This window comes from Acomys russatus, chromosome 31, assembly GCF_903995435.1.
Source record: "Acomys russatus chromosome 31, mAcoRus1.1, whole genome shotgun sequence".
Lineage (NCBI taxonomy): Eukaryota > Metazoa > Chordata > Mammalia > Rodentia > Muridae > Acomys > Acomys russatus.
Genome location: NC_067167.1, coordinates 2,508,899 through 2,535,963, shown reverse-complemented (window position 1 = coordinate 2,535,963; position 27,065 = coordinate 2,508,899). Strand labels below are relative to the sequence as shown.

Genomic DNA, 27,065 nt, shown 5'->3' with positions numbered 1-27,065 from the left:
TGAGATTTCCATGAGCGTCAGTTTCCCCATATTGGAAATGGGCAGCCTAGGCACTGAGGTAAGCTTGGGGACCCATGTCCCTGGGTTACCCCACTCTGCCCTTTAACAAGGCCTGGGGTCCTACAAGTCACCCTCCCCAGGGCTCCCCCGCCCCAACTTCTGCTAGGCCACTTGCTCGCTGTTGAAGGGAAAGGCTTTCCCACCCTGGTCCCCTCCTCCTGACTGGCGTTGGCCAGCCTGAGGGCACAGGTGGGAGAGGAGTACAGCTGAGAGCAGAGACGGGGTGCTTCAGGGATACAGGTGGGGTGTGGGGGCCAGCTAGGGGCTGGGGCCCCATCTTCTGGACCCGATTGCAGCGTCCTTGTGCCCCGAGCCGCAGATGCACATATTTTGGGGGAGGGGACTCCGGGGGTCCTCGAGCCATAGTTAGTTAGTTAGTTTGTTTGTTTGTTTTTGCTGTCGGCGATTTCTTTGAAAGTTAGATGCGGACGGCAAGGAGAGAGCGGGGGCGGGCGGGAGGCGGCGCGGGGCGGGGAGGACGGCGGAGGGAGGAGCGGGAGGCGGCTGCAAAAATGACTCAGTAAGTTCGGCGGCCGCTCGGCCTCTGCGCCTCCGGTGCCAGCGCCCCGGGATGTATTCCTCCCCGCTCTGCCTGACCCAGGTACGCACCCCGCGCCCAGCCTGGCCCCGGCCCGCACCCCGGCTCCACCTGGAACCGCATTTTTGCAGACTGGAACCTCCCCTCCGCAGCGGGGGTGGGAAAAAAAAAAGGCGCGCGTCCTCCCTACCCACCCCTTTCCAGGCCAGGGTGTTCCTGGCATGGACCTGGGGTGCGGGCAGCTCTTGAGATAGGGGATCTCATCCTCTTTAAGCCTGCCTGCATACTTGGAACCCCGCATTCTGAACCCCCACTTTGATCTTAATCGGCTAACTGTTTTTGAGACTCTCCCATCCCACCGGTCTTTGGCTGGATGTTGCGGGGGGGGGGGGCTGGCGTCCTCCCTATAGATACCTCATCCTTTGCCCCTAGGAAGCGTGGGGTCCCCGCCAGATGGAGAAGCTGAGTGGGTGTCTGCAGAAAGCCCCCCACCCACCCGTGGAACTGATCTTGGGGTTCCCTGCTGCCCCGTGGGTCTCCCTGGCTGTGAGGGAACGGGACCCCTAGGCTCTTGTTCAGGAGCCCTCGGTTTCCCAGGTGGCCAACACCCCCCCCCCCAAGCTGGCATTGCCCCCATCTACCCCTCCATTTCAGGCCCACGTGTGCGCGAGAGGGGGAGGGGCGCGCAAAGTTGGCGCGCGGGGGGAGGGGCGGCCTTGCCGGTGTCCATCGCGGGTTCCCCCCCTTCCCTGGTTCAGCTCCCCCCACCCCAGCTCCGCATTGATTCTTGAATTATTGAGCCGAACAGGCGCTGCCAGGCGGCTGGCGGGAGGAGCAGAGGCCAGGGCTGGAGGAGGAGGAGGAGGAGGGGCGGGGAGGAGTAGTGTGGAGGCAGGGGACTGGCGGACACTGCGGGCTGCGGGCTGGGGCTGCGGACTAACTGGCCAGCCCAGCACCTGCCCAGCTGCTCCCCTCTGGCTGGATTCCAGCATCTGAGGGAGTGTAAGGAGGGGGAGCAGCCATCCCACCAGGGGACCTCCTCCAAAGAAGCCCCCCACCCCAGCTGTCTCTCTGTCCTCATGGATCCTGGGCCTTTCTTTTCCAACTCCACAACCCTCTTGTGATTTTTTTTTTTTTTTTTTTTTTTGGCTTTATGACTCTTGACTCGGTTGCCCCTGAGGGAGTGAGACACGGTGGTCTCCAAGCACACTGTTAAGTGCGGTGCTGGGGGAAAGGGGTTGCAATTGTCTGGTGTCCTGAGGAGAACTTTGTGAGGGGTATGGTTGTTTTTGCCAGGGAAGGCCCAGGTGGAAGATCTCAGGGGCAGGATCCTGGGGGTCCTCCACTCCTGACAGCCCCTTCCAGCTTGGCAAGAAGTAGAGTTCTCTGATCCCCAGGGAAGCCCCCCCCCCCAGTAGGGAACCTCAGCCTGCCCTACCCAGGGTTCCCTGGTGACCTTGGACAAATGCCTGCCCCTGTGCAGGCCTCAGTTTCTATTTCAAGCCAGATTTGGGGAGGGGGTAGCCCACAGCCCAGGGCAGGCATCACTTGGTTGCCTGCTGGACTACCAGCCTTGAGATGGCATTGCTCTGTGACCCTAGGAAGACCCTGCAGGGGTCTGTGCTCAGTCCTGCGGGGTGGCCTGCAAGGTCTGAGGCAGACGTGGCCGGCTGGAGGGAGGCCTAGGCACATGGAATTCCCCCGACTGGCCTTCTCCAGCCCAGCCTCCATCTAGGTTGCTGCTGGGAGCCAGGGGTGGGGACAACCCTTCGGTCGAGGGAACTTTCTGTGTGGCCTTGGCCTCAGTTTCCCCCATAGGAGGATGTGGGTTGGCTTGGTGGGTGAGGACAGGGAGCAAGGCCAAGGGCAGAGGGGGCAAAGGCAGAGCAAGATGGAGGAGATCTTGGGTCTGGGGTTCTCCCCCCACACACCCCTATGATCTCCCATTCTCTACTCTCCTGCCCTGGGGGAGCCTGGCCTCTCCAATGTCCCATGAGCCTCAAATGTGGGCTCCCCAGCTTCTCACAAGCCTCAGCTGTGAGGGCTCAGAAGGACCCTAGCAACAACGCTGCAGCCCCCCCCCCAACCTCCTGTCCCTGTCCCCCACGCTGCTCACAGTGTGTGTCTTGACCTGTCTGTCTCTGTCTGTCTGTCTGTCTGTCTGTCTCTCTCTCTCTCCTCACCTGTCCCTCCCAAATTGGCAAGTTTTGCAGCCAAGGTTCAGCCTGAAATAACTCCTTTGGTGATCCGACCAGATCCTACCGGGAGCCTGGCCCGGGGTGGGGTTGGCCCTGATGTCAGTGCCAGGGCCAGGGCCACCAAATGCCCGGGAGGATTCTGGGAGCCCCGTGGGGTCCCCTGTCCTGTCTGTCACTCCGGGCAGTGACTCAGGCCCCTTTTCACTTTTACTCTCTGGAGGAAGCCGCCTGACTTCCATGAATCCTGAGCTGAGGCTTCCCTCCCCTCCCCCTTCCCCCTCCCTCCCTCCCTCCCTCCCTCCTCTTCCCGCCCTCCCGCCCCACGTTAGTTATTCCGGGTTTGGGGCCAAATCCCTGTTGGCTGAGCTTGAGGATTCCCCGGGCCTGGGCTGAGGCCATTTCCCTCCTCCATTCATTCCTCCTCATGGCTTCACCTCTCTCTGCTGCCATCCTGGTAGTGGGGAAACTGAGGCAGCACAGGGCACCTGACATTTAGGGCTTCATTCCAGAGGGGGCCTGAGGGGTTGGAGCGTGGGATCAGAGAGGTTAAAAACTGGCATGGGGCAGCACAGCATGCACTCGGCGCCCAGTGAGCCCCTGAGTGGACACACAGTGACAGCCCCCTCCTCGCTGCTGCGGAGAAGGTGCCTCTGCCTGGGCCGAGGCCTGTAAATCAGGGCGCTGGATTCTGGCGAGTCAGCATTCTGGCCTCTCCCGCCACCGCCGCAGCCTCTGCTCCCTCTCTGGCTCTTCCTGCCTGCGGAGCGGCCGCCCTGCGCCAGACACAGGAGCCTCCCGCCTCCTTCCTGTCCCCTCCCCTCTGTACAGTCCCCCCCTCCCTGGTGCACAGAGACCCACTGCCACCTAGCCCTGCATGCTCAACCCCCAGGTATCCCCAAATATTCGAAAATGGGAGCATTTTTTTACAGTAGGTGCCTGGTAAATGCTGCTGCTGTAGCTTATGGCCCATAGGCATTTCCCAGCTTCCTCTTGTCCTGTTGCTTCGGTGAAGTAGACATGAGGTGGGTGATGGGGGGAGGTAGTGACCCCCAAACACCTGGGCACACATGGAGGCCAGAGGTCACCCATAGGTATCTCCTTAGTCAAGATCTGTCTTGTTCTGAGACTTTGACGGGAGGCTGGGATTTGAACTCAGGTCCTGATGCTTGCACACAGTCACCTCCCTCCAACTCCACCTCCTGCCCCGATCTTGAGTCTGACCAGCCCGTGGCAGCTGCTGGGGTGCGTAGGATAAGTTCAGGTGCATGTGCACCTGGAAGGAGGCAAATAGAAGAAAAGATCCACCAGGCAGCCGGACGTGGTGGCGCACGCCTTTAATGCCAGCACTGGGGAGGCGGAGGCAGGTGAATCTCTGAGTTCGAGGCCAGCCTGGTCTACAGAGTGAGTTTCCGAACAGCCAGGGCTACACAGAGAAACCCTGTCTCAAACAAACAAACAAATAAACAAAAAAGACCCACCAGACATAGCGGCATGGCATGCACACACCTGTGACTTTAATACTCAGGAATCTGAGTCGGGGATTATCGTGAGTTTGTGACCCTGTCTCAAAAAAAAAAAAAAAAAAGATATTTGTGACCAAGGACTGACTGAAGGATCCACAGAGAGTTGGCGGCGTCCCCTCCCTGTGTGCCTCCAGCTCCCTGTGTGCTGGCTGAACCCCCCCCCCCCTTGTATCAACCTGGCAGAAAGTAAACGCTTGGAAAATGAGGTAAGGCCATAAGCGCCCAGCTCTGGACTTGGGCATGGGGTATCACTATCCCAGGCTTGTGATCATGAATCTAGAGAGTTCTAATAGACGCTCTACCCCTCACCAGCCTCGTGGGGAAGGGGCTGGGATTTGAAAAACGCCTCCGAGTTTGGGGGTATACAAGCAAACTCTCAGAACTGTGCAGTCACTTCTGTAAGGGAACCCGGGTTTGGGGGAGTGCCACTGACACCTGGACCCCCACACTTGGAGGGCAGAAGGGTCGAGGAGTGGCCCAGCAAGTACCAGTCCAAAGGCCCAACTCTGTGAAAGGCCGGGTTACTACCACCTCCCACTTCCACATCTGTGAAGCCTCCACCAATGATAGTCCTTGGCTGGAAAAGGCTACAATAAAGAGGGGGCACTGGGGATGGGGCATCTAAGGGTGTGTAGGAGTTGAGACAAGCTGTCAGCCCCATGCCAGTCTTGGCTCTCTCTTTTTTAGGTCCCCCTGAGGCCCTGGCTGGACCTGTGGGACAGAGAGGGCCTGGCTGACCAGAGGAGGGCAGGGAGCATGGCCAGAAGGTCTATGACCCGGTTACTTGGTGTTTACTTCCCTGGCCAGCTAGGGCCACCAGTGACGGTGACATGGGTACCCACCACACCCTCCCTGAGGGGGCAGGGCCTAGAGGGCAGTGACAAATGGAGTTCAGAGGGCGGATGCACTTAGAGTGAATTTAGAGACAAGACTCTGGGATGCCACGACCCCTCCCTCACTGTCCCCCACATGGTTATTGCACCCACAGATCCATCCTAGGGACAAGGGACCCTGTATGACCCTGGACAGATTCCTGCTGTATCTGGGTTCACATGTCAGTTACCACCCAGACCCAAGAGGAGCCCGCTCTTGCCCCACCCCAAGGCTAGCCCAGTCTCCGCAACTCCTCCTCAGCCTCAGCAGCCAGCGTGGGGGAAGGGCAGAAGCACCCCCCTTCCCAGGTCCAGGCCAGGCCACAGCTGTTCCAGTGACTCACAACTCAGAGGACATTGGCCTGGGGATGGGGTGGCCCGGCCTGGCCTCCTCAAGCTCACCGGCTATTTTCAGAGGTTTGGTAATAGGGTGGCATTTGGCTTCCTGACTCTGGGGTGCGGGGACTTGGAGCCCAGATTGGGAAGATGCTGGGGAGGGGTGTTGCTCAGTGAGCTGGCGGTTTGGAGGAGACCCCTGACTCACAACACTCATCAGAAGGAAGAAACGGGGCCAGCGACCCATAGTCTGTCTCTTCGAGGCCCCGTTAGGACCTTGGGCAGATCTCCACATGGCTTCGGCCTCAGTTTCCCCACCATGCCACAGGCGGTGGAGCACTAAGGATGCTCCCTGCCGGTCCCCTTCTGCATGGGGGAGCACGACTCACATCCCAGTCGCCACTTCCCTCTCCCCTCCGTAGGAACAGGGACAGGATTTGATTTTTCCCTCAAATTCTTGGCACTTTCTGGCTGGGACTCAGGCCCTGGTGTCCTCAGGACGATCCATTTCAGTCCTGTATAGAGCAGGACAGCCCATGCTGCTCCCAAGGTCCCAGGGAGAGCCCAAGGGCTGCCCACCTGGCTGTCCCCACAGGGGACACACTCAGGCCTGCAGCCCCTGCATGGTTTGAGTATCACTGTTTGCTTGGCCCTGCCTATGTGGTTGGGGACCCCACAGCGGGTGATTGGAACAGCAAAAAGTCAGCTGCCTGTGTGGGGCTGATGCACCTCTTCTGTCAATAAAATTTTATTGTAAGTTAGCTATGTTGTCACTTTTCCCTAAGGTGTCACCAAAGCTCAGGGTGTGTTGGGAGGCTTAACTACAGACTGCTCAGGCTCCCATTCTGATCTGGCCCTGGGTGGCCTTGGCTGGGACAACCCCCATCTCAGAACCTCAGTTTTCCCATCCGGGACATGTGTATCCCCAAGGCCCCCTGTTCACTCTATTGTCCCCTGGGAGTCCTGTGGGCCATTTAGGGCTTCATCTCCCGACCCCCCCTTCCCCGCCTGTGGTGGAACCATCCACACTTTGGTTTCCACATCTGTATGGGACAGTCTGGGCCTCAGTTTCCCCGTGTGGGCAATGGGTCTATGTTCACCTAGGCCCCAGTTTCCCCGCCTGGGCAGCGGGCCCAGTGCACCGAGCCTCAGTTTCCTCGCCTCTCCGCAGGATGAGTTCCACCCGTTCATCGAGGCGCTGTTGCCGCACGTGCGCGCCTTCGCCTACACGTGGTTCAACCTGCAGGCGCGCAAGCGCAAGTACTTCAAGAAGCACGAGAAGCGCATGTCCAAGGATGAGGAGCGCGCGGTGAAGGACGAGCTGCTGGGCGAGAAGGCCGAGGTGAAGCAGAAGTGGGCGTCGCGGCTGCTGGCCAAGCTGCGCAAGGACATCCGGCCCGAGTGCCGCGAAGACTTCGTGCTGGCCGTGACCGGCAAGAAGGCACCGGGCTGCGTGCTGTCCAACCCCGACCAGAAAGGCAAGATGCGGCGCATCGACTGCCTGCGCCAGGCCGACAAGGTATGGCGGCTGGACCTGGTCATGGTGATTCTATTCAAGGGCATCCCGCTGGAGAGCACGGACGGCGAGCGGCTAGTGAAGGCGGCCGCCTGCGCGCACCCTGTGCTGTGTGTGCAGCCGCACCACATCGGCGTGGCCGTCAAGGAGCTTGACCTGTACCTGGCTTACTTCGTGCGCGAGCGCGGTGAGTGTGGGCCGGGACCGTGGTCGGGGGTGGGCCGTGGTCGGGGTAGGAGGACTGTAGACCTGGGATGGTCTGTGGGCAGCCGACGGGCTGTGACGGTCGCCGTCATAGTCATAGTCAAGACCGGTGCGACATCGGTGGTCAAGGATGGAACCAGTCAGTGTTGGGCCGTCGTCAGGGGCAAGTTGTCAGGGGCAAGGTCAAGGGTGGGACCGCAGTCCGGATCAGGGTGGGGCTCAGGACCATTGTTAGGAAGCTGGTAGTGGTGGTCATGGTTACAGTGGGGAGCTGAGCCACGGCCGCGGTCAGGAGTGGGACCATCATCAAGGTTGTGTTTGGGATCGAGATTATTGTCAGGGCAAGGTCATGGTTAGGGGCGCTGTCAGGAGCAGGGTTACCGCCATGGACTGGGGCATGGCCTTGGGGATACAGGGCCAGGACTGGGTCACTGTGGGAGGCACAGTCAGGGCTGTCAAGGGTCAGCATCAATGTATGCCTGTCCTAGTTCAGAGCAGAGCCCAGTGAGCAGGACCCCGTCAGGCCTGGGAGAGATGGGCGGATGTCAAGTGTGTGGATTCACAGGAAGGAGCCGCCATCAAAGGGCTAGCCTCCACCTGACAGGACCATGTGGCTCCTGGGGACGGCGCAGGACAGGGGACATACTGGCCACGCATCTGGGGCAGGGGGACCTGAGCAGGATCAGACTTGGAGAAGGGGAAGTGGGCGTGGCCATAAGGGGGCATGGCCTGTCAGGTCTACTTTGTGCAGGAGCAGGAGGTGTGGCCTTACTTATGGACAGAGACAGCCACGGCCCCGCCCACTCCTCCCTCTATCTGAGGGCACCCCAAATAGGAGTCAGGGATCCCTCCTGGCGTGAACCAGTAGGATGCTGGAAGCAGAGGCAAGGGGCATGGCTGTGAGGAGACCAGCGGCACATGCTCCGTCTGCCTGAGGGTCTTCTTTGGAAGCTACCAGGGTCCTCAGCGCTGGGTATCCACGTGGGTTGCCCATATGCGAGGTGGAGAGGACAGCCCTAGGCCGGGTGGACCACTCCTGGGTGCGTGGGTCCAGGGGATCCCTATCATCTCTGTGCCTCAGTTTCCAGCCCCATCCGCTGTTGTCACACAGCAGAGCCAGCCAGGGCCTCCCCCATCACTGACCTTGAGTCTAGCTCCTTGACCTTAGCCTCTGTCCAGTCCTGCCCCCACCTCCCATCAGCCCCCAGCTGTGTAGGTCAGAGGCTACAGGGCCCGGTGAAGTGGGCAGGGGCCAGCTGGGGGTCCAGGCTCATTGGCATTCAAGTCCCGGGCTCTCCCCCGCCTCCTTGGAGCTGAGCTGATAAAAATTTCAAAGGCGCTTTCTGCTATGTCAGCACAATTTCCCCACGTCTCCCCTTCCCCACCCTCCCCTGCCCAGCGGCGAGTGACCAGGAGGGAGACATCTTCCCACGGGTCACCCTGGTCAGCCACCTGCGTCTCTAGAAGCTGGGGAGAGCCGAGGTTAGCCAGTCTGGCATCCCACAGTGCTCTTGCCAGCTGGCCGTGTGACCCAGACAGGTCCCTCCCCCTCTCTGCACATCATTTCCGTATCTATAAAGGAGGAAGCTCAAGTAGAAGCGCCCTGGAAATTGCCAGGAATCCCTCAAAAGAGGGGGGGGGGCGGGAAGTGGAGAGAAAGAAGGGGAGAGAGAGCCAGAGAGAGGGGGAGGGAGAGAGAGAAAAGGGGGGAGAGAGCCAGAGAGCCAGAGCCAGAGAGAGAGAGAGAGCCAGAGACAGACAGAGAGAGAGACAGCGCCAGAGAGAGAGGGAGAGAGAGAGACAGAGACAGAGAGACAGAGAGAGAGAGAGAGAGAGAGAGAGAGAGAGAGAGAGAGAGAGAGAGAGAGAGAGAGAGAGAGAGAGAGAGAGAGAGAGAGAGACAGAGGAGAGGGGAGAAGCACCCGGAAGGCCACCAATACTGTCACAGGCTTCAGCTTTTGCCCCATTGTGTTCCATTTTCCCAGAATGCTTTTCCCCTAAGCAAAAGTCCTGAACACGCTCCTAAACCCCAATTCCCGGCTCCATTCTCCCTCATCAGAAATGTTTTGGAGGCCTTGGGTTGCTGTGTAGTCCAGGTCAGATTCCCTGCCTCAGCTCCCCTGTGCTGAGAGCCCAGACCTGTGCCACCCGGCCCAGCCCCAGCCATTCTCCTGTAGTCTGGGATGTCAACAACGCCTCCAGTCCCCAGAGACCCCCCCACCCTGAGCAAAGGCCGGGACTCAGCTGTTTAAGCGACCAGCTGTAGGTGCAGTGGGGGCTGGGGGGCATCCCTTCCTGTCTCGGGGGTTCCCAGGCTGCCCCTTGCCTGTGATGCTAACACTGGGTGGCAGAGCTTGGGTTGACCTCTTGCGGGGGCACAGAGCCAGTGTTGGGGGTCTGATGGGAAGTTAGTGAGGGGCTAGGGCTGGTCCTGTCCCCGTACCGCAGGTCCTGCCTGTCATTGCAGCACTGGGAAGTTCAGGGCCAGCCTCTGCTACATAGCTGATTTCAAAGCTGACCTTGGCTCAAAAGAAGAAGTGGGGAAAGCAGCTGGGGGAGCGGGGAGCCCAAGGAGAGGTGAGAACCCAAAGCCCAGTGAGGAGCCTGCCGAGAGCTCTGAGGCGCGGGAAGCTGGGGTGGGGGGTAGCGGAGTGGAGGCCAGCGCGGGAGGAGCGGAGTCAGGCTCCTGGCCGGCCTTGCCTTCTGGAAGGAGTCTGGGAAAGCTGGGCCGCGGGAGAGGCGCTGCCAGCCCGCCCTGCCCCCCGCTGGCAGCCTGCGAACCCAAAGCGCGGGCGGGCGCCATGCCAGGGGGGGAGGGGTGCCAGGCCCGCCCAGGCCGGCAGCTGCTGCCAGCCCAGATGGTGCCCATGTGCTCGTCATGGCCGGACTCGCTTCCCGCCAATGGCCACGGGGACAGGGTGGCGGCCACGGCAGGACTCAGAGAGGGGAGTGTGTGGGCGCTGGTGCCAGGAGGGGGGCGCAGCGCTGCCCCTATCGGTACTGGGATGGCGGGAGGCGGGCTTGGGGCCAGGAGGGACTCATCCCTTCTTCAAGGGGAAATCTAGGCGGGGCTCCACCCCTGACCACGCCCCCAGCCTGTTACTGGGGGATTCTAGGTGGGGCTCCACCTTTGACCACACCCCCATCTAGCTCATCACTCGGGATCCTGGGCGGGGCTCCACCCTGACCACGCCCCAGCCCCCCTCACTGGCCCAGTGTCTCCTACCTTTAGGGAAGGGGTCTCCTACTTCTTGCCAGTGTCACTAGCATGTCTGAGCTGTGACCCCTTGGCTGAGTCCCTAAGAAACATATTGAAACTCCAGAAAAAAAAAATCAGTCAAGGCACAACCTGCCCAACTGTCCCTTTGGCCCCAGAGCAGAAACAAGTGACTCCTGTGACTTCAGACCCAGCTTGGGCTATGGAGTGAGAACCTGCCCTCCAAATGCCCAGGCTGGACCCACTCCCTTCTGGATACTTGAACCTAGCAGTCCCATGGTCTGCTCAATCTCCCAGACCTCAATTTCCCATATGTGGCTCTATGGCCACACAGGCCCTGTGGTGTCTCAGATTGTGGGGGCCAGGCCCTGTGTTCTGGGGCTCAGCAGTGGACATATCCCCAACACCTGTGCCCACCACAGTTGGTGTCTTGGCCCTTCGCCTGGTACCAGCTGGGGGCAGCTTGGGACAACTCCGTCACCCCCAGACAGCTGCCCTGCCGTCTGTCCCTCCCTGTGTGGGCCGAAAGTCACAGGTGGGTAGGACTTTGCTGAGCGGGGAGTCGTGGCCAGATGGGGAAACTGAGGCCTAGAGAACGAGACAATGCCCTTCCATCTGGCTGGGTTTGGGTTTCCAGACTAGGCCTTACATAGCCCAGGCTAGCCTCAAATGTGTTACTAAGCTGGGGACACCTCAGAGTCCTCATCCCCCTACCTCAGCCTCCTCACTGGGCTAGGCTACCTCCTTGGTTCTTGAGACAAAGACTCACTGCAGTACCCCCGCCTCAGCTTCCAGAAGCCAGTCCCTGGGAACATCCCGAGCCCAGGTTCTAGAAAGTTCCTGGACAGGGCCAGGTTCTCACTCTGCTAGGAAAGTTCGAGGACGACTCTGGCCTTGTGCGTTCCGAGGCGGGGGTGGGGGGGGGTCCCTTCCTGTGACGTGTTTACTTCACTGATCCCTGAGGGCTGAGGTTGGGAACCAGGGCCCAGAGAGGCACAGCAGCAGCCTGAGGGCACACAGCAGGATTGGAACCCACACCCTAGGGACTGGACCAGATGGGGACTCTCCTCATTCCTGGGCCTGAAGGACTTCTCTGCTGTGTGTGTGTGGGGGGGGGGGAGAAGGGGGAGATCAGCGGGGGGGGGGGTCAGCTGATTCAAGGAGTCGGAGGGGTCAGAAGTGGGGGTACAGAGGCAAGGGAGGGTTCCCCTTAATGTCTGACTCCAGGTATCTGTCAATCCATCCTAACACACCCCCACGGGTCTCTCCGCCAGGGCCCGCCCTGTCCCCCCTCCCACCCCACCCCCACCTCAGCCCCAGAACTGAATGGGCCCCTTGTTCCCGGCCACACCCTCCCCTGGGGTCACTCTGGGACAGACCCAAGCCGCAGACCGCCTTAAAGGGCCAGCGTCAGATGGAAGCCCAGAGGCTCAGTGTGCCCAATCCTCACCCCAGACACGTGGAGGTTCCCGGATTGGGGGGCAGTGGGGACCCAGACATCCAGGGGCTGTTCCGAGGCCTAGGTTCTGTGCAGTAATAGGACACCTGCTGTTTCTGCTGCGTTGGCATGCAGTGTGCAGCACTTGGGGGCTTCCCTTCCTTTGTGCCTCAGTTTCCCCGTTGGAAGCAGCTCTGTCCCTTCTTCCCAGAGAACTAGACAGAACATTGAGACAGCCCGTGGATAGGACGCAGACCGGAGGCCTAAAAGGTCACCAGATGTGACCACAAGGGTTGCGTTTGAGTGCCTACTGCATACCAAGCCATGCTGAGAGGCAGGGCGGAGGGCACGGGAGAGTCACAGCCCTGAGGGGTCCGCGCCGCGTAGAGGGTCCGCGCCGGGCACCCTCTGACTGCGCGCTCGCCCTCTCTGGAGCAGTGAGAACGTGACCCACTCCGTCTGAGGCTGGAGACTGGTCGTTTTTCATGGCTGCTGGGGGTGGTGGTGTAGGGAGCTGGGGGGGGGGGGGAGCAGGCGGCCCAGGTGGGAGCTCACGGGGTGGGGAGCAGCACCCCAGCTGCTGCTGCTGCTCACAGGGCTGGGGTGCAGGGGCCTGCAGTGCGGGACCGATCCCCGCCGGATGGAGCCGCCCGTTCCCGGCTTCCTTATGTAACTGGGTTATGCAAGGACAACGGCCCAATTACATAAGGAGGCGCTGGCCGCGTGGGGGAGGGGCTTAAAGGGGCCGCATCCCCGGCCGCACCCCCCCCTCCACGCGTGCCCTCTTCCACCGGCCCACTCTACCCCCTCTAGTGACAAAGTCAGATATCCGACCCAGTCTCAGTTTCCCCATGTAAAGGAGTTTGGTTATAATGTGTGAAGAGTTCAAGATGGGACTCAGGTGAGCCCAGCCAGAGGGGAGCAACTGTTAAGCACTTACTGTGTGCCAGGCCTTGCTGACCAAGCCACAGAGAAAAACCTGAGGAGGGTGGAGGACAGAGAAGGGGGCGAGGGAGGGGCGGTACACGTCAGAGAGTGAGACAGGACCAGAGGTGGCAGCCTGCAAGCACAAGGACCTGAGTTCAAATCCGACCTCTCATCAGAGGCCAGGCTCAGGGAGGGCAGGTCCCTGGCATGTAGCCAGGGGGAACTCAGGACAGGGCGGACCCCTGTGGGTGACCTCTGACCTCCATGTGAGCCAGAGAATTTCAGGGTCACCTCTGCCCCCCCATAACCTACCTCATGTCTGTTTCACTCATGCAACGGGGTGAAAGGTAAAGGACAGAGGAGCGTAGCAGGGGTGGGGATGGGCTTCAGGAAGGTGGGAGCCGCAGGGGGAGGGGCCCCTCAGTGCTCATCATGCCCTCTAGTGGGTGCTGTGCAGGATGAGTGAGTGGGGAATCTGGTGAGTCCCAGTCGACCTGCCTTGCCTCAGTTCTCCCATCTGTACATTAGAACAGTGGATGTGAGCGAGCACCGCAGAGCGCAGAGGACAAAGGGAAGGGCGGTTCACACTTGAACCCAGGGCGCTCCAGGCCGAATCGCTGGGGTGGGGTGGGACCGGGGAAGGTGATGAGCTCCACGGTTGGTTCCTGCAAAGAGGTCCCTGTGCTAAAGGATGAAGCATCTCAGTGGCTCTGAAGGCTGGGGAAGCTGAGGCCAAGGAAAACCAGAGAGGGCATCGGGATCATCGGAGTCCCCACATATGGACCCCCACGACCAGCAGCACCACAGACCTTTACCTGAGTAAAGGTGACCCCAGGAGGAGTTAACCCTCCGTTGAGCTCGACCCCAAGTAAGGGTCTGGGGGCGTGGTCAGGGTGGAGCCCTCCCCCCAGAATGCGCCAGTGAGAGTCTGGGGGCGTGGTCAGGGGTGGAGCCTCACCTAGAATCCTACAGTGAGGGGCTGAGGGGTGGTCAGAGTGGAGCCCCCAAACCCAGAGTCCTTCCCCGATGGGCTGGGATTAGTCTCTATCCATCCAGGCCCCACTGCCAACCAGGGTGGGTGAGGCTTGCTTGGCTCCACCCCTCTCCCTCCTGTCACTAGGTTGGTGGCTCTGATTTCCTCCTCAGATTTCCTTGTCCTGCGAATGTTTGTATCAGGCCTGTTCCGTGCCCACCCATAATGCAAGTCAGCCCTGAGCACCCGCCATGGGTCAGACAATGGCACCTGCCGAGTTCCTGCTCTGTGTGTGCACTTACTGCGCTCCAGCTGTGTGCGAAGCTCTGAGAAGAGGGCGTGGAAAGGGGGTGATGGCACGGACAGGAAGGGGTCACCATGAGTCTTACAGCCGGTTCAGAGACGGCAAAGTTGGCCTGGAGCCACACAGCACCGGGCCTGTCTTCCCCCAGTTCCGGGTCCTAGCTGCTGACCTGTGACCCCTGCATGCCTTGGGGACATGACAGGGAAGGGGCTGCAGATGGGACCGCTGGGGTCCCCCTGTGGGGCCTTGTCTTGACCCTGTCGCCTTGCAGCCACAGATGGATTCCTGGGACTGGCCAGGAAGGTCCCCCCCACGGAGGGGGGGAGGAGGGCCAGGAATCCGCTGAGTGTAAACATGGGTTATTTTCAGCTCCTCCTGGCTGGCGGGTGACACATTTGACTTTGGAAAGGACCAGGGTCCGTCTGGTATTTTTAACCTCAAATCTCACAGCCCAGGAGCCACCGGGTTGCAGTGTCACTGCCAGGGTGTGGGTGAGGTGAAGCCCAGGATGGCCCACTGTGGCCACCTGGCCCCACCCCCTACATGGCCGATCCACCCTACCCTACCCACGTACACCCCCCCACACACACACGCACACCTGGCTCCGTGCCCCAGCTTGGCACCTACTGCTAGACAGGCCACCTTGCTCTATACAGGGTTCTCTTTCCTGGTCACCCCCACATGGGGAGAGGTTGGCACTGTGTCCCACCAGCTGGCCTTCCCCAGCCACAAAATGGCCTCCCAGGCCACGGAAGCGTTTGGAATCCCGAGGAAATGGCTGCCCAGTTGGTGATGTCACTGGCCATGTGGCCTGTCCACCAGCCCTGCGCCTCAGTGTGCCTCCCTGGCCACGTGCACCAGGGTGACCAGGCCTGAGTGTCCCCTTGGGGGTCCCTGGGCTCGGCCACCAGCCAGGGTGCATGCCACGGAGTGCTCAGTGTGGATGGGCCAGGGTTGGCAGTGGCCAGGAGGACTCGTGGGAGGACTTGGAGGGGAGGACAGGTTGGCGCTGGCCCAGGCCGGCTGGATCTGGAAAGCCAGGGCCAGACAGGGAGGTCAGCCCCGCCCCACCCGCCGCCTCCACATCCCTAGGGCTCTCCGCGTGTCTGCTGTGTCCATCTGGCTGGTCCCCACTTTTATTTATGCAACAGCGGATGGCGGGAGTTTCAAGTGCCGTCTGTCAAGTGCTTTCCCTGAAGCCACATAGAGCAGCAAGGCAGACGGCTGCTTCTGTGGGCAGGTGGAGGGTGGCAGCCTGTGATGTCACCAGGGAAGTCCACCTTCAGTCTAGCCTCTGGCCTTCATGCTGCAACCCCTGCACACTTGCTGGGATGAAAGCCACAGCTGGGAACCTCGTGGTCTTGATTGTGTATACAGCAGGCGTCTGTTGTGTGCAGATGAAAGGTCTGATGCCAGGCTCGCAGAGAAACCGGTGCAGGGTGGGGCAGGGAATCAGGACCCAGCAAGTTGGATCCGAACCGGATGTGCGTGGGAGGATGAAGGGGATTTCCAGGCTGCTCAAGCCTGCACCACTACATGCTGGGGAAAGGGGAGCATTGTGCAAAGGCCCCAGGGCAGGATGGGACTTAAGCTGGAGCCAAGAGGAGGAGGCCCCGGGCTGCAGGGAGGATGCAGGAGGATTCCCGCCAAAGCCCCTCTGCTGTTCCGGGCGCTATCATGCTCCCTGACTGGCCCGGTCTTAGGTACAGATCTGAGCCCCATTCATAGATTTTAGGAACCCGTGCAGGAGTGGGGTGCGTGGTCACATGACCATCCCTCACTTATCGGTGGTGTCCGTGTGTGTCCATCAGTATCACATGACAGCTCCAGGGGCCTTGAGAAACGACAGCTGTCTCAGCTGCTGCTGTGGCATCCGCAAATGTCTGTCTGTCCATCAGTCACTGCCGACCACTCCCTTGTCCCTTCACCTTCCCACATCACCTGGGTTCTCAGCATGTGGAGAGCAGGTGGACTCACCCACTGGGAGGGACAAGGTGGCGCCCCCCACTCTTTATAAACAAGTTGGGGATCCCATGGCCTGCACAAGAACAACATGGACACTGGAAAGTGAGGGGGCAGCAGCTGATGTCCCAAACCGTATGGCCAGCCAGAGCCACCTTCTCACACTAGTGAGCTTCTCTCATTGGGGCGTGGTCAGGGTGGAGCCCCACCTAGAATCCCCAGTGGGGGCTGGGGGCGTGGTCAGGGTGGAGCCCCGCCTAGAAACCCCAGTAAGGGGGCTGGGGCGTGGTCAGGGTGGAGCCCCACCTAGAAACCCCAGTAAGGGGCTGGGGGCGTGGTCAGGGTGGGGCCCTGCCTAGAATCCCCCAGTAAGGGGCTGGGGGCGTGGTCAGGGGTGGCATACTTTCCAAGCATATGTGGTTCCCCTCCAATATTGTACAAGGGGTTCCATGAATGGATCTGTCATTGCGTGACCCCTGACCTCTGGACCACACTTACAGTGATGATCTTGGGATTCAGGGTCAGCAGGTTTTTAGGGGACATCTCCCTGTATCTGAGGCCAAATGCAGGAGCCGAGGACCTGGGAACTTCTCAAAGGCCTTCAGCCAGGTGATCCTGCTAATCCCCTCTGCCCAAGCATGGGGAAACTGAGGCAAAGGGTCAGGAGGTACCCTTCCCCTCCTCCTGACCTCAGCATGTCAGGGAGTGACAGCACACCTGTGGCCCCAGCACTTGAGGGTTGAAGCAGGAGCGTCTGGAGTTCAAGATCTTCCTGGCTGCACAGGGAGTTCCCACCCAGCCAGAGCTACATGAAGGCCCATCCTGAAGAAGCACAGCGACCAGACGCCTCCAGGATCTCAGTCTTGTGCTCAGTTTCCCCATCTGTAACACTGGCAGACAGCCTTAGCCTTCCGCAGCTGACGCCAGAGAGGTCAAGTCACACACCCAAGGCCACGCAGCACAGAAGTGGCAGAGCTAGGATCTGAACTAGACCTTCACTCAGGCCTCTGCGGCGTCACCAACCGTCCCCTCCTCTCTTCTCAGATGCGGAGCAAAGCAGCAGCCCCCGGACAGGAGTGGGCTCCGACCAGGAGGACAGCAAGCCCATCACGCTGGGTGAGTCTAGAGAGCTGAGGCAGGAGGATTATGGCTTCTGTAGTGGGAGCATCTAAGCAGAGAGGTGCTGGGACCGTGGTCAGGGCAGAGCCCTGTGCCCACCACCGCCCGTAGTGAAGCCCACTATGTAGTTTTAGAATGTTGCGTCTCATCAAGTCTCAATCCACAGGAGTGGCCATGATGCCCACAGATCAGTCTTCATGGCTGCGTAGTACTCCACCCTAGCCTTTCCCTGCCATGTTATACCCCATGTCCCACCTGAGCTCCCAGCTCCCAACGAGTGGGCTGAGGGCGTGGTCACAGCAGAGCCCCGCCTAGAATGTTCCAATGAGGGGGCTGGGGGCATGGTCAGGGTGGAGCCCCGCCTAGATCCCCCAATGAGGGGCTGGGGGCGTGGTCAGGGTGGAGCCCCGCCTAGAATCCCCCAATGAGGGGCTGGGGCGTGGTCAGGGTGGGGGGCATGGCCAGGTTGGAGCACCGCCTAGACTCCTCCTTGCACAGAAATGACAGAACAGCGGCTTCCTGGGCAGGGAGGGAGAGGTACAGGTCTGATCCCGGCAGCCCAGCTGTGCCATGAGGCTCCTGACCCCGCGACTCTGGGTCCTCCCGGGCCTCTTCCTGCCTCCTCCCTTCCAGCCAGATGGCGAAGGAAGGCGGGGCCCCTAGGGAGGATCACAGTCCTCAGGACTCCCCAGCCTCCGGACACGGGCCTGATGCGCGCTGTACAAACAGGAAACACCCCACACACAACCCCATCCCCGGGGCTCCTGCCACCATCTGGGTCAGCAGGAAATGAGTGGGCCACTTCCTGTGGACACAGCAGGACCAGCCCCAGAGTCACATGGGCCGTGCTCAGTGAGTGTGGACTGTGCTGCCCCCTGGGGGCCGGGCCCACTGCTGCTCTGCCCTGAACGCTTTGTGCAGCCTTCATGGCTTGTGTTCTCACCCCTGAGGACATGGCATCTTCCTTGCTGTGGTTGGGTCTAGCCTGTGCCCACCACCACCCGTAGTGAAGCCCACTATGTAGTTCTAGAATGTTGCGTCTCACCAAGTCTCAATCCACAGGAGCGGCCATGACGCCCACAGATCAGTCTTCATGGCTGCGTAGTACTCCACCCTGTCCTTTCCCTGCCATGTTATACCCATGTCCCACCTGAGCTCCCATCCTGAGCATCCATGTCACAGCTGAGCATGTGGGGGGCGCGTGGATGAGTCACGTGGCCCTCGGGAAGTCACAGACCCCCACACACCAGGGTAGGAGGTGGCCGTCTTGGCCTGCTGCCCTCTGACCCTACGCTCCTTGCAGACACCACGGACTTCCAGGAAAGTTTTGTCACGTCAGGAGTGTTCAGCGTCACGGAGCTGATCCAGGTGTCCCGGAGTGAGTGTCCCTGTCCCCAGGCCCCCTCTCCAGGGTGGGGGTGGTCCCGTGGGGGCAAGCCCCCCCCTCACCTGGTCCGTCATCCTCTCCAGCACCTGTGGTGACGGGAACTGGACCCAACTTCTCCCTGGGAGAGCTGCAGGGCCACCTGGCCTACGACCTGAATCCGGCCAGCGCCGGCATGAGGAGGACTCTACCTAGCACCTCCTCCAGTGGGTAGGTGCCGAGGTTACCCCGCTGGGTGCATCTGGGTCTCAGCGCATGCGCACACACACACACACACACACACACCCACACCCATCTCACCTTAGCCCAGACACTGTTCTCTCTGCAATACCTGTTTTCACCTTACAGGCGGACTGGCAATTTCTATTTATCTGTCAGAACCCTAGTCCCAGTGCCCTGTCCCCCACTGGGAGGCCAGTAAGGCCGGCCTGAATCCAAGTTCTTGCAGAAATTTATGGTATAGGGAGCTGATCACGTGATGTGCCTGTGTGTCTCCCTCCCCATGACCCCCCCTCCCCGGTGTGACACCCTGCAAGGCACTGGGGCGTCCTCTCCTCTGCCCATGGCGTCTCAGGCAATCAAGCTATGTCTCAGGATAACTGTCCCTACAAACCGGAAGGAAGCCACCTCCCCCCACCCCCGTCTCCATGGTAACCAGGCTGTAATTCCACCCTACTCCCTCCCCTTAGGAGCAAGCGGCACAAGTCGGGCTCCATGGAGGAGGACGTGGACACCAGCCCTGGAGGCGACTATTACACCTCGCCCAGCTCGCCCACGAGTAGCAGCCGCAACTGGACTGAGGACATGGAAGGAGGTAGGGCCTGAGGGCCAGGAAGCAGAGGCACAGCGAGGACTACATATCCCGGCGGGCTTTGCTCTCATGCCCAGCCACAGGAACTAGGCTAATGTTGCAGGTCCTCCTGGGAGTTGTAGTCCATCTGTTTGCTACCTTACCTTAGACTAAGCTATCCCTTCTGCAACTGTGCAGGTACCATAAGAAGCTAACCCGAGTCTCAGGATCTCCTGGGAGTCGTGTGCAAACGTCCTGTCCGGAAACAACGGGTTCCCACAACTCTTTGTTTCCGGGTTCCACCCTAGACACTAGACATCTGGGGCCCCAACTGTGCAGCCCCATGGAGCGCAGCCTCCCAGCCCCTGAAGCCTGCGTTCTTCATTTGCAATACGGAGATGGCCATTCTTGTAGAAGCATCGCGGGAGGAAAAGGGTCCAGTCAGGGGCAAACCCTCGCTCCACCCCTGCCCGGCCCACTTAGTCGGGAGATGAGAGCCTTGGGCTTGCTTCCCAGAGTTCTCCAAAGGCCAGGATACAGCTGGGGGGGAAACTGAGGCCAAGCAGGGCGGGTGGCGCACTGGGGGCTCTGGGGACCTAGCCTGGCGGTAGCAGTTCCTGCGCCTGAGGCTGGGGACAGACAGGCCGCTCTAATCAGCTTAGTGGCCTTAATGAGCTGGTAATTGGGGACCAGTCTAGACAGGAAAGGGAGTGAGTTGATGCTGCCCCAGGGAATGCTGGGTAAGATAGTGTGACTGGGGAGGTCAGGGGGAGAAATGTATCTGAGGCCATGGCCTCCGGGATAGTGGAGGGGGGGCCCATGCGTGCCCCCACTCTGGAGAGCCTGTGAGGTGCTGTGGTCATACTGGATGCTGCTTCCAGAAAGTCTGGCCTCATCCCTTTCATGCCGCTTCCCGTGTCACCCACAAGGGAGACAGGGGTGTCCAAGGCTGTCTGTCCCCCCTCAACGTGGGACATGTGCTTGCTGAGGGTGGCAAGCGCAGGGTGCTGACAGTAGGTGCAGACAGTAATGGCATCATCCCCCCAGCACTTGGACAGCTGAGGCAAGAGGATTGCCATGAGTTAGAAACCAGCTTGAGCCAGTGGGGCAGAATACAAGCAGCTGATGACCTCTGTGGGCAGCCCCGGCCCCAGAATCCCTAGAGGACGAGAGGTCTCTGATGATGGCGGGGAGCCCTGCCCTCAAGACACATGTCACGGCCTCGTGCCTGTTGGTGGCCGCGTACTATTCCACAGTGCTCTCTCCCGAGCTGCTCCAGGACTTCCCGAACGTCCCTCACCCGCCACATTCCCACTTACAGCCTTGGGCTTCTGGGGAAGGTGACGTCACTGCTACCCTTCCCCTGCCCCTCCCCCCCCCAGGCATCTCGTCCCCAGTGAAGAAGACAGAGATGGACAAGTCTCCGTTCAACAGTCCATCCCCCCAGGACTCCCCCCGGCTCTCCAGCTTCACACAGCACCACAGGCCCGTCATTGCGGTGCACAGTGGTGAGTGTCACCCGCACCGGGAGGCAGGACTGCCACCGGAAGTGCTGCTAGGTTTCTGTCCTATTGCTGTAGCCTTCCAGCCAAGAGGGGAAAAAAAAATTTGCGTGGTGTGGTGCAAGTCTGCAGAGTCCACTGTCACCTGTAGAGCAACCTGCCTGGGTCACTGGCAATGACTGTGGCCATTCTTATACTCATCTGTATGAAGTGTTGTTTTGTTTTTGTTTTCCCAAACAGGGTCTCTCTGTGTAGCCCTGGCTGTCCTGGACTCACTTTGTAGACCAGGCTGGCCTCGAACTCACAGCGATCCGCCTGCCTCTGCCTCTCGAGTGCTGGGCCTGAAGGTGTGTACCGCCACCACCCAGCTGTATTTTATTTATTGGCACCAGGGCCCAAGCAGTCATTTAATTCAGGGGGCTGGGGAAGTGGGTTCTCGGAGGCCTGGGAGGGGGTGGGGCGATGGTCACAGCATAGTGTTGTGACAATAGTGGAGATTGTAAAGTTGGGCATTCCGTTTTAATCAGGCAGCATCTCACTCTTTAGCCCAAGCTGGCCTTGCGCTCACAGCAATTCTCTTGTCACCGCCTCCTGAGTGCTGGGGATGGCTCTGCCTGCTGCACCCAGCTCCTGTATTTTCCTTTATTGTGTCTTTTCATGTTTTGCTTTGTTTGGTTTCTTTTTGTTTTGGTTTTTTTGTTTGTTTGTTTGTTTTTGTTTTTTGTTTTTTTTTACTGCCCTCTACTGGGGACTATGGTGGCATCCCTTTAGAAACTGAGGCAGGAGGATTGCCTGAAGTTCGACCCAGCCTGGGCATCAGGAGAGTTTGAGGATGTCAGCAGCACACACCCCCCACCCCCAGTCCCTCCGTCGGGCGCATGTGTCACGTGCGTGTAAGTCCGGTGACCACCTGCATCCGTCTGTCCATAGGGATCGCTAGGAGTCCTCACCCGACCTCCGCCCTGCATTTCCCCGCCACTTCCATCCTGCCGCAGACAGCCTCCACCTACTTCCCCCACACAGCCATCCGGTACCCGCCACATCTCAACCCCCAGGACCCACTCAAGGATCTGGTGTCCCTTGCCTGCGACCCGGCCACCCAGCAGCCTGGACCGGTGAGTGTGCCCTTGAGGGCTCCTGTCAGGGCAGGGGCCAGGGTGACTGGTGCCTGGGGCGGCAGCTGCCACCTCGTGTAGCCCGGTGGTGGCTCCGTGTGCCGAACCCGAACCCAGACCTCCCCCAAAAAGGCGTCGGTTGTGCCAAACACAAAACATGTCTGAGATTCAGAGCACTCGGGAGGCCGAGGCAGGAGGAGTGCTCCAAGTCTGTGGCCAGCCTGGGCTGTCTGCAGAGACCCACACTCAAGTGACAGAAAAGCATTGTTGGACTCTGGGCCACTGGGATTTGGCTCTTGGGGAGAATTTGGGTTGGGGGAGCGAATGTTTGGTGTGTGGTGTCGCGGTGTGGAAAGGACTCACGGTGGCTTAAGGTGATACCGTGGGGTTCCAGCTGAACCCAGGTCCCTGTAGGTCCACTCCCCGAAGCGTGATCCTCACCCAGCATGCCCCAAACCACAACTGACCATTGGATCTGTCCCAAGACCCTGAAGTTCCCAGCAACTGAACGTCATCAGCCACAGCCCAACTATGGGTGTGAAGGTTGTCATTCCCACCCGCCTGACCTCAGGCAATCGCCTCTCCCTCTCTGTGCCTCACTTTTTACACCAGTTACATAAGTCAGTCTACAATCCCCAGGTCGGAGGCGTGGTCAGGGGTGGAGCCTCGCTTAGAATCCTACAGTGATAGGCTGGGGGCGTGGTTAGGGTGGAGCCCCACCTGGTTCCCCCAGTGATCGGCTGGGGGCGTGGTCAGGGATGGAGCCCCGCCTAGATTCCTCCGTGATGCTGTGGGCGTGGCCAGGGGTAGAGCCTTGCCTAGATTCCCCCAGTGATAGGCTGGGGCCGTGGTCAGAGATGGAGCTCCGGCTTGGCATACAGCAGGAACTTTGTAGATGCAAACTTCCCCACCACCAACCTCCCCTTCTCCCTTGGCCTTCCTTGTGATCTGTTTTGCCCTTCCTAACCCTACATAAGCTATTCCCCCTTTCCTGCCCCTAGTTGGGTGAGAGGCCCATTGCTGTCCTTGCCTCCCTAGTGCTGAGCTTTTTCGTACCAGACAAGATACTATGGCTGAGACAGATCTGTAGAGAATGAGACACACAGGCACAGAACTGTCATTCCAGCACTCAGTGGGCTGAGGCAGGAGAAGGATGGCTTCAGGTTCAAGTCCAGTTTGGGCTACAGAGAGAGACTCTGCCTCAGAAAAGAGCACTAAAAGCCAGCTAGATGACAAACAGATTTGTGCGGACACCTGCCCTGCCCCACACTCCTTGAGGGAAATCAATAAATAAAACGTCCTTAATAATTGATGGCGCCTGCGCGGGACGCCGCCAGCCTGGCCGCGGCTGGAACACCCTGAATTATTCACAGCCAGCCTTTGGTTATTAATATTTTATTTGATGCCTCAGCCCAAGGCTGATGCCCCACCTGCCTCACCACCTAGGGACCCCACTGGGATCCCCAGGTCCCCCAGGACCCAGGGTCTCGAGGTGGCCAGATTCACCCCTAGTGGGACGGTGAGGGCTGCAGCCAAGCGGCCACTGCAGCTGGGAGCGAAGGGAAGGCTGTGTGACCCCTAGGCAGCAGATACCCTCTCTGGGCCCTGTGCCCTGGTGCTAACGGGCTCTGGTCTCTCTCCTCCCCACAGCCTGCTCTCCGCCCGGCACGTCCCCTGCAAACAGTCCCTTTGTGGGATTAGGACGGAGGGATCCTCTTGCGGGACAGGTAGGGGCCCGAGAGGCCGGCTGGGGGGTCGGGGGTGGGGCAGAGGGGCCGGCCCAGGGGTCAGGGACAGCAGGCCTGCTGGCCACAGCCGGGGGCAGAGACTCGTGGGAAGCCAGCCTCTTGATCCCAACCCGGGCCTCGAGCCCACCCTGGGGATGTGAGGTCTCCCTCTGCCCTGTCTGCCACTTGCCTGGTTCCCACCTGGCAGAACACCCCTGGCTGGGATGCGTTGGTCTAGTTGGGGACCTGGGGCTCAGAGAAGAGAGGCAGCCAGCCCAGGGTCACATGTTGCACTGCAGGCCAGGACTTCCCCCATATGCCCCTCACCTCACTGCTCCTCTCCAGAGAGAGTCAGAGGCATCGTGCAGAGCAGGTAGAGAAGGGAGGTTAGGGTGCGAGGCTCAGAGAGGGCAGGCAAGCTGCCTGTGGTCACACAGCAGTGGGGCGCTACAAGGCGTGGCCACCTCTATCCTCACCTGGTGTGGTAGCTGCCTTGAGACACCCAGTTCAGCTGTCTCTTCCTCGGGCCTCAGCCCTGGCAGCCTCCAAAGCCCCCCACATCCCTGTAGTACACCGTTCAGCCCCCTCACAAGGCTGGGAATGTTCTAAACACTCAAACCACGGCCCCAGCCTCTCCCCCCCGCCGCCCCACCCCAGCTCTCAGCTCCCCAGTCCTTCATGGGGCCAGAATCCAGTCTTGGCAAACTGAGGCAGGTGATGGTGGCTCCCTCCACCTCCTCCTCCGGGTCCAGGGGCCAGTGCCACTGGCCATTGCTGGCTGAAGACAAGCACAGTGACCCAGTGACCAGGCCTGGCCCACAGGGACACAGGGACAAGGGCAAGCTGGCAGGAGAAGGCAGGCCTCACCCCAGGGTGTACTAGGGAGCCACAGAAGGCTTTACGGAGAGGGAGAATGGATAGGACTTTCCTGAGATGGGGGCTGGTTGTGGGGTAGGCAAGGTTTTGCACCCCCAACCAGGGAAATCAGGAGGCTGCAGAGTGGGCTCTCCCCTCCTCCAGGCCCCTGTCTCCGCTCTGGGCCTCAGCCCTTTCTGCCTAGTCAGCACTTCCTGGCTGTCTACACTGTTATTCCTGGCTCGGCCTTCCTGCAGCTCAGCTCCCTCCCTACCACACCCCCCATCTGCACACCAACCATGGTCGCACCCCCTACCCACCCACCACCGTCCCCAGGCCCCTCAATACTGAATCACACAAAGAACCCTGGGTGCCCAGGCTCTTGCTGCCTCCCGCTGCCTTGGTCTCCCAGTCTGTCAGACTTGGGGTCCCCAGGGAGGCAGAGGCGGAGGCTCTGGTCCAGCGCTGGGCAGGGTCACACCCCAGCCTGTCTGGTTGCCAACGGAAACCAGACATGAGGTAAGGGACAGAGGAGCTTGAACTTGGCTGAGGGCGGGGCAGGAGAGGCGCTGTCCCTGAGGCCACCCTGCCCTGGCCTCTCTCATAAGCAGCGCCTATGCGCCCTGCCCCCCACCCCGCCTGTGGACTCCCAAGACAGTGCTCCGCTGATACCCCATGGGCCCTGGAGGGGACAGAGAGGGAATGCGGAGCCTGACTGGTCCAAGCTGGGTCTTCTCCATCCTCTGAGTCCAGCGGGGAGCTTGGCGTCAGCTGGGGCAGGGATACGACTGTTGGAAAGATGCCACCATACCAGTGTGGGATCACAGGCTGGCACCCTGGCACTAGGGAAACTGGGGCAAGAGGATCAAAAAGTTCAAGGCTGTCCTGGCCACACAGTGAGTTCTTGGCTAGCCTGGTGTAATATTGAACCATGGTCCCTCCGCTGGCTTTGGCTTTCGCAGGCTCAGGGGCGGGGGGGTCGAATTAGCAAAGCCACCCACAATCTTAATATATTCATGCCCAGGCCCTGAGGTCACAGCACATACTTACACCGAGTCCCTGACGTCACAGGACGTACCCATCGTCACATGAAATGTACTCACACGAACCCCTCAAGTCACGCAGGATGCCCTCCCATAAGTCTCTGACACCACACTGAGCGAGTGTATGCAGAGTCCCTGATGTCATCACGCGGGACATACTTACACCAAATCCCGACATCGCTCAGATGGAGGACCTCTTGTAAGGGGCCCTGCAGAGGTGGAGAGCACAGACCAGGTCACACCCGGTAGTATGGCCCTGGATACAGGGCCCCATGTGCCGTAGGGGATGGAAGAGGCAGCTATGCTCCTGACACCCCGTTTCTCTCTCTCCCCCCATCTCTGTGGACCACTCAGTCCTGGTACCTGGGGTAGCCGAGGTCGCCTCCCATGCCTCCTTCATCGCTGGCAGAGTCTCGGGGGTGACAGCCCTAGCCTGCATTTTTGGTGGAAAATCAGAAGGAGCAAGAAGCACCCTGCCGACTCCCAGCACGACGGAAAAAACACAGACAGGAAGTGGGAGAAAAGGACAAAAGACAAATAAGAAAGAAAGGAAAAAAAAAAAAAAAAGAAAGAAAGGAAAAAAAAACTTTCCCAACCGAGACAACAGCAGGTGGAAGCTGCAAGTCTCTGTGGCACCTGCTGCTGAAGTGACGGCTGCCTGCAGCCCTTCTGCGCCCTGAGGACCCTGCCATCACCCACAGACCAGGCTAGCCCAGCCTGGCACCCGCACCCAGCACCAACAGATGGACGAAATAGACGAGGTGGGCTACCCAGCCAGGCCACCTCTCCCCAGACCCCTGCTGCCAGCCACCAGCGCCAGCTTCGGGGACCTCCGCCGGCCATCCTCACCCCCACGACTGTGTTTGCCAAAGACAGGAGGCTGGAGGCGGTGCTGGTGAGGAGGTGGACAGACCGACCGCATGTACGGTGGGCGGAGGAGGCGCGTAGGAGCCGCCCAGCGCAGGCCCTGCTGGGGATGGACGTGCCACACAGGTACTTTGGGACCCCCCCCCCCGGGAGGGTCCTGCGTCCAGCCTCCATCTCGGCCCTCTGGCCCCTCTCTCCTTGCGGACCTCATTTGGAAGGACACATCTCTCTATGCAATTTGTCCCCACCCTACCCCGGCATGAGAGGCCACGCAGCTCCCGACCCTCCGGCCTCCTCTCGCACATGCAAAGTATCAGCACTTTGAGAAACAGAGGTGGGGGAGCCGGGGACCCCCCACGCCGAGGCCCCCGGAGGCGGGAGGTGCCGCGATCTAAGTGCCTAACCCCTCCGCCCACCCGCCGCCCCCCTCGTCCATCGGGGACACAGAGTGGCCGGGGCACCCCCACCCTTGTCCCATGTAACCCAGCTCCTCATCGCCGGCGCGCCCTCTAAGCTAGAGAGATGGGACCCTAGAGCTGGGTTTCCTGAAACCCAGGCTGGAGCTGTGCGCTGTCCCCCTACACTTCTGCCAGTG

General features: G+C 60.3%; 1 protein-coding gene across 2 annotated transcripts; it reads left to right on the top strand.

Moving 5' to 3' along the window:
- The first annotated feature begins 558 nt into the window (after positions 1 to 558).
- On the top strand, positions 559 to 26,067 carry Nfic (nuclear factor I C). 2 transcript variants are annotated; one of them, XM_051139889.1, is made up of 10 exons: positions 559 to 661; positions 6,699 to 7,230; positions 17,113 to 17,184; positions 18,491 to 18,565; positions 18,658 to 18,781; positions 19,261 to 19,385; positions 20,744 to 20,869; positions 21,794 to 21,978; positions 23,629 to 23,705; positions 25,958 to 26,067. In XM_051139889.1, the coding sequence occupies exons 1-9, from the start codon at positions 632 to 634 to the stop codon at positions 23,677 to 23,679; spliced, it is 1,320 nt and encodes a 439-aa protein (XP_050995846.1). In that variant the 5' UTR covers positions 559 to 631; the 3' UTR covers positions 23,680 to 23,705; positions 25,958 to 26,067. The 2 variants fall into 2 exon arrangements, with proteins under 2 accessions (XP_050995846.1, XP_050995847.1); XM_051139890.1 differs by lacking the exon at positions 23,629 to 23,705.
- The last annotated feature ends 998 nt before the right edge of the window (positions 26,068 to 27,065 follow it).

Excerpts from the sequence above, each read along its gene's own strand:
- Nfic (XM_051139889.1), top strand. The coding sequence starts at position 632 with ATGTATTCCTCCCCGCTCTGCCTGACCCAG. Across the intron at positions 18,566-18,657 it reads GCTGATCCAGGTGTCCCGGA|CACCTGTGGTGACGGGAACT; the intron begins GTGAGTGTCCCT and ends CATCCTCTCCAG. Across the intron at positions 19,386-20,743 it reads GACTGAGGACATGGAAGGAG|GCATCTCGTCCCCAGTGAAG; the intron begins GTAGGGCCTGAG and ends TCCCCCCCCCAG.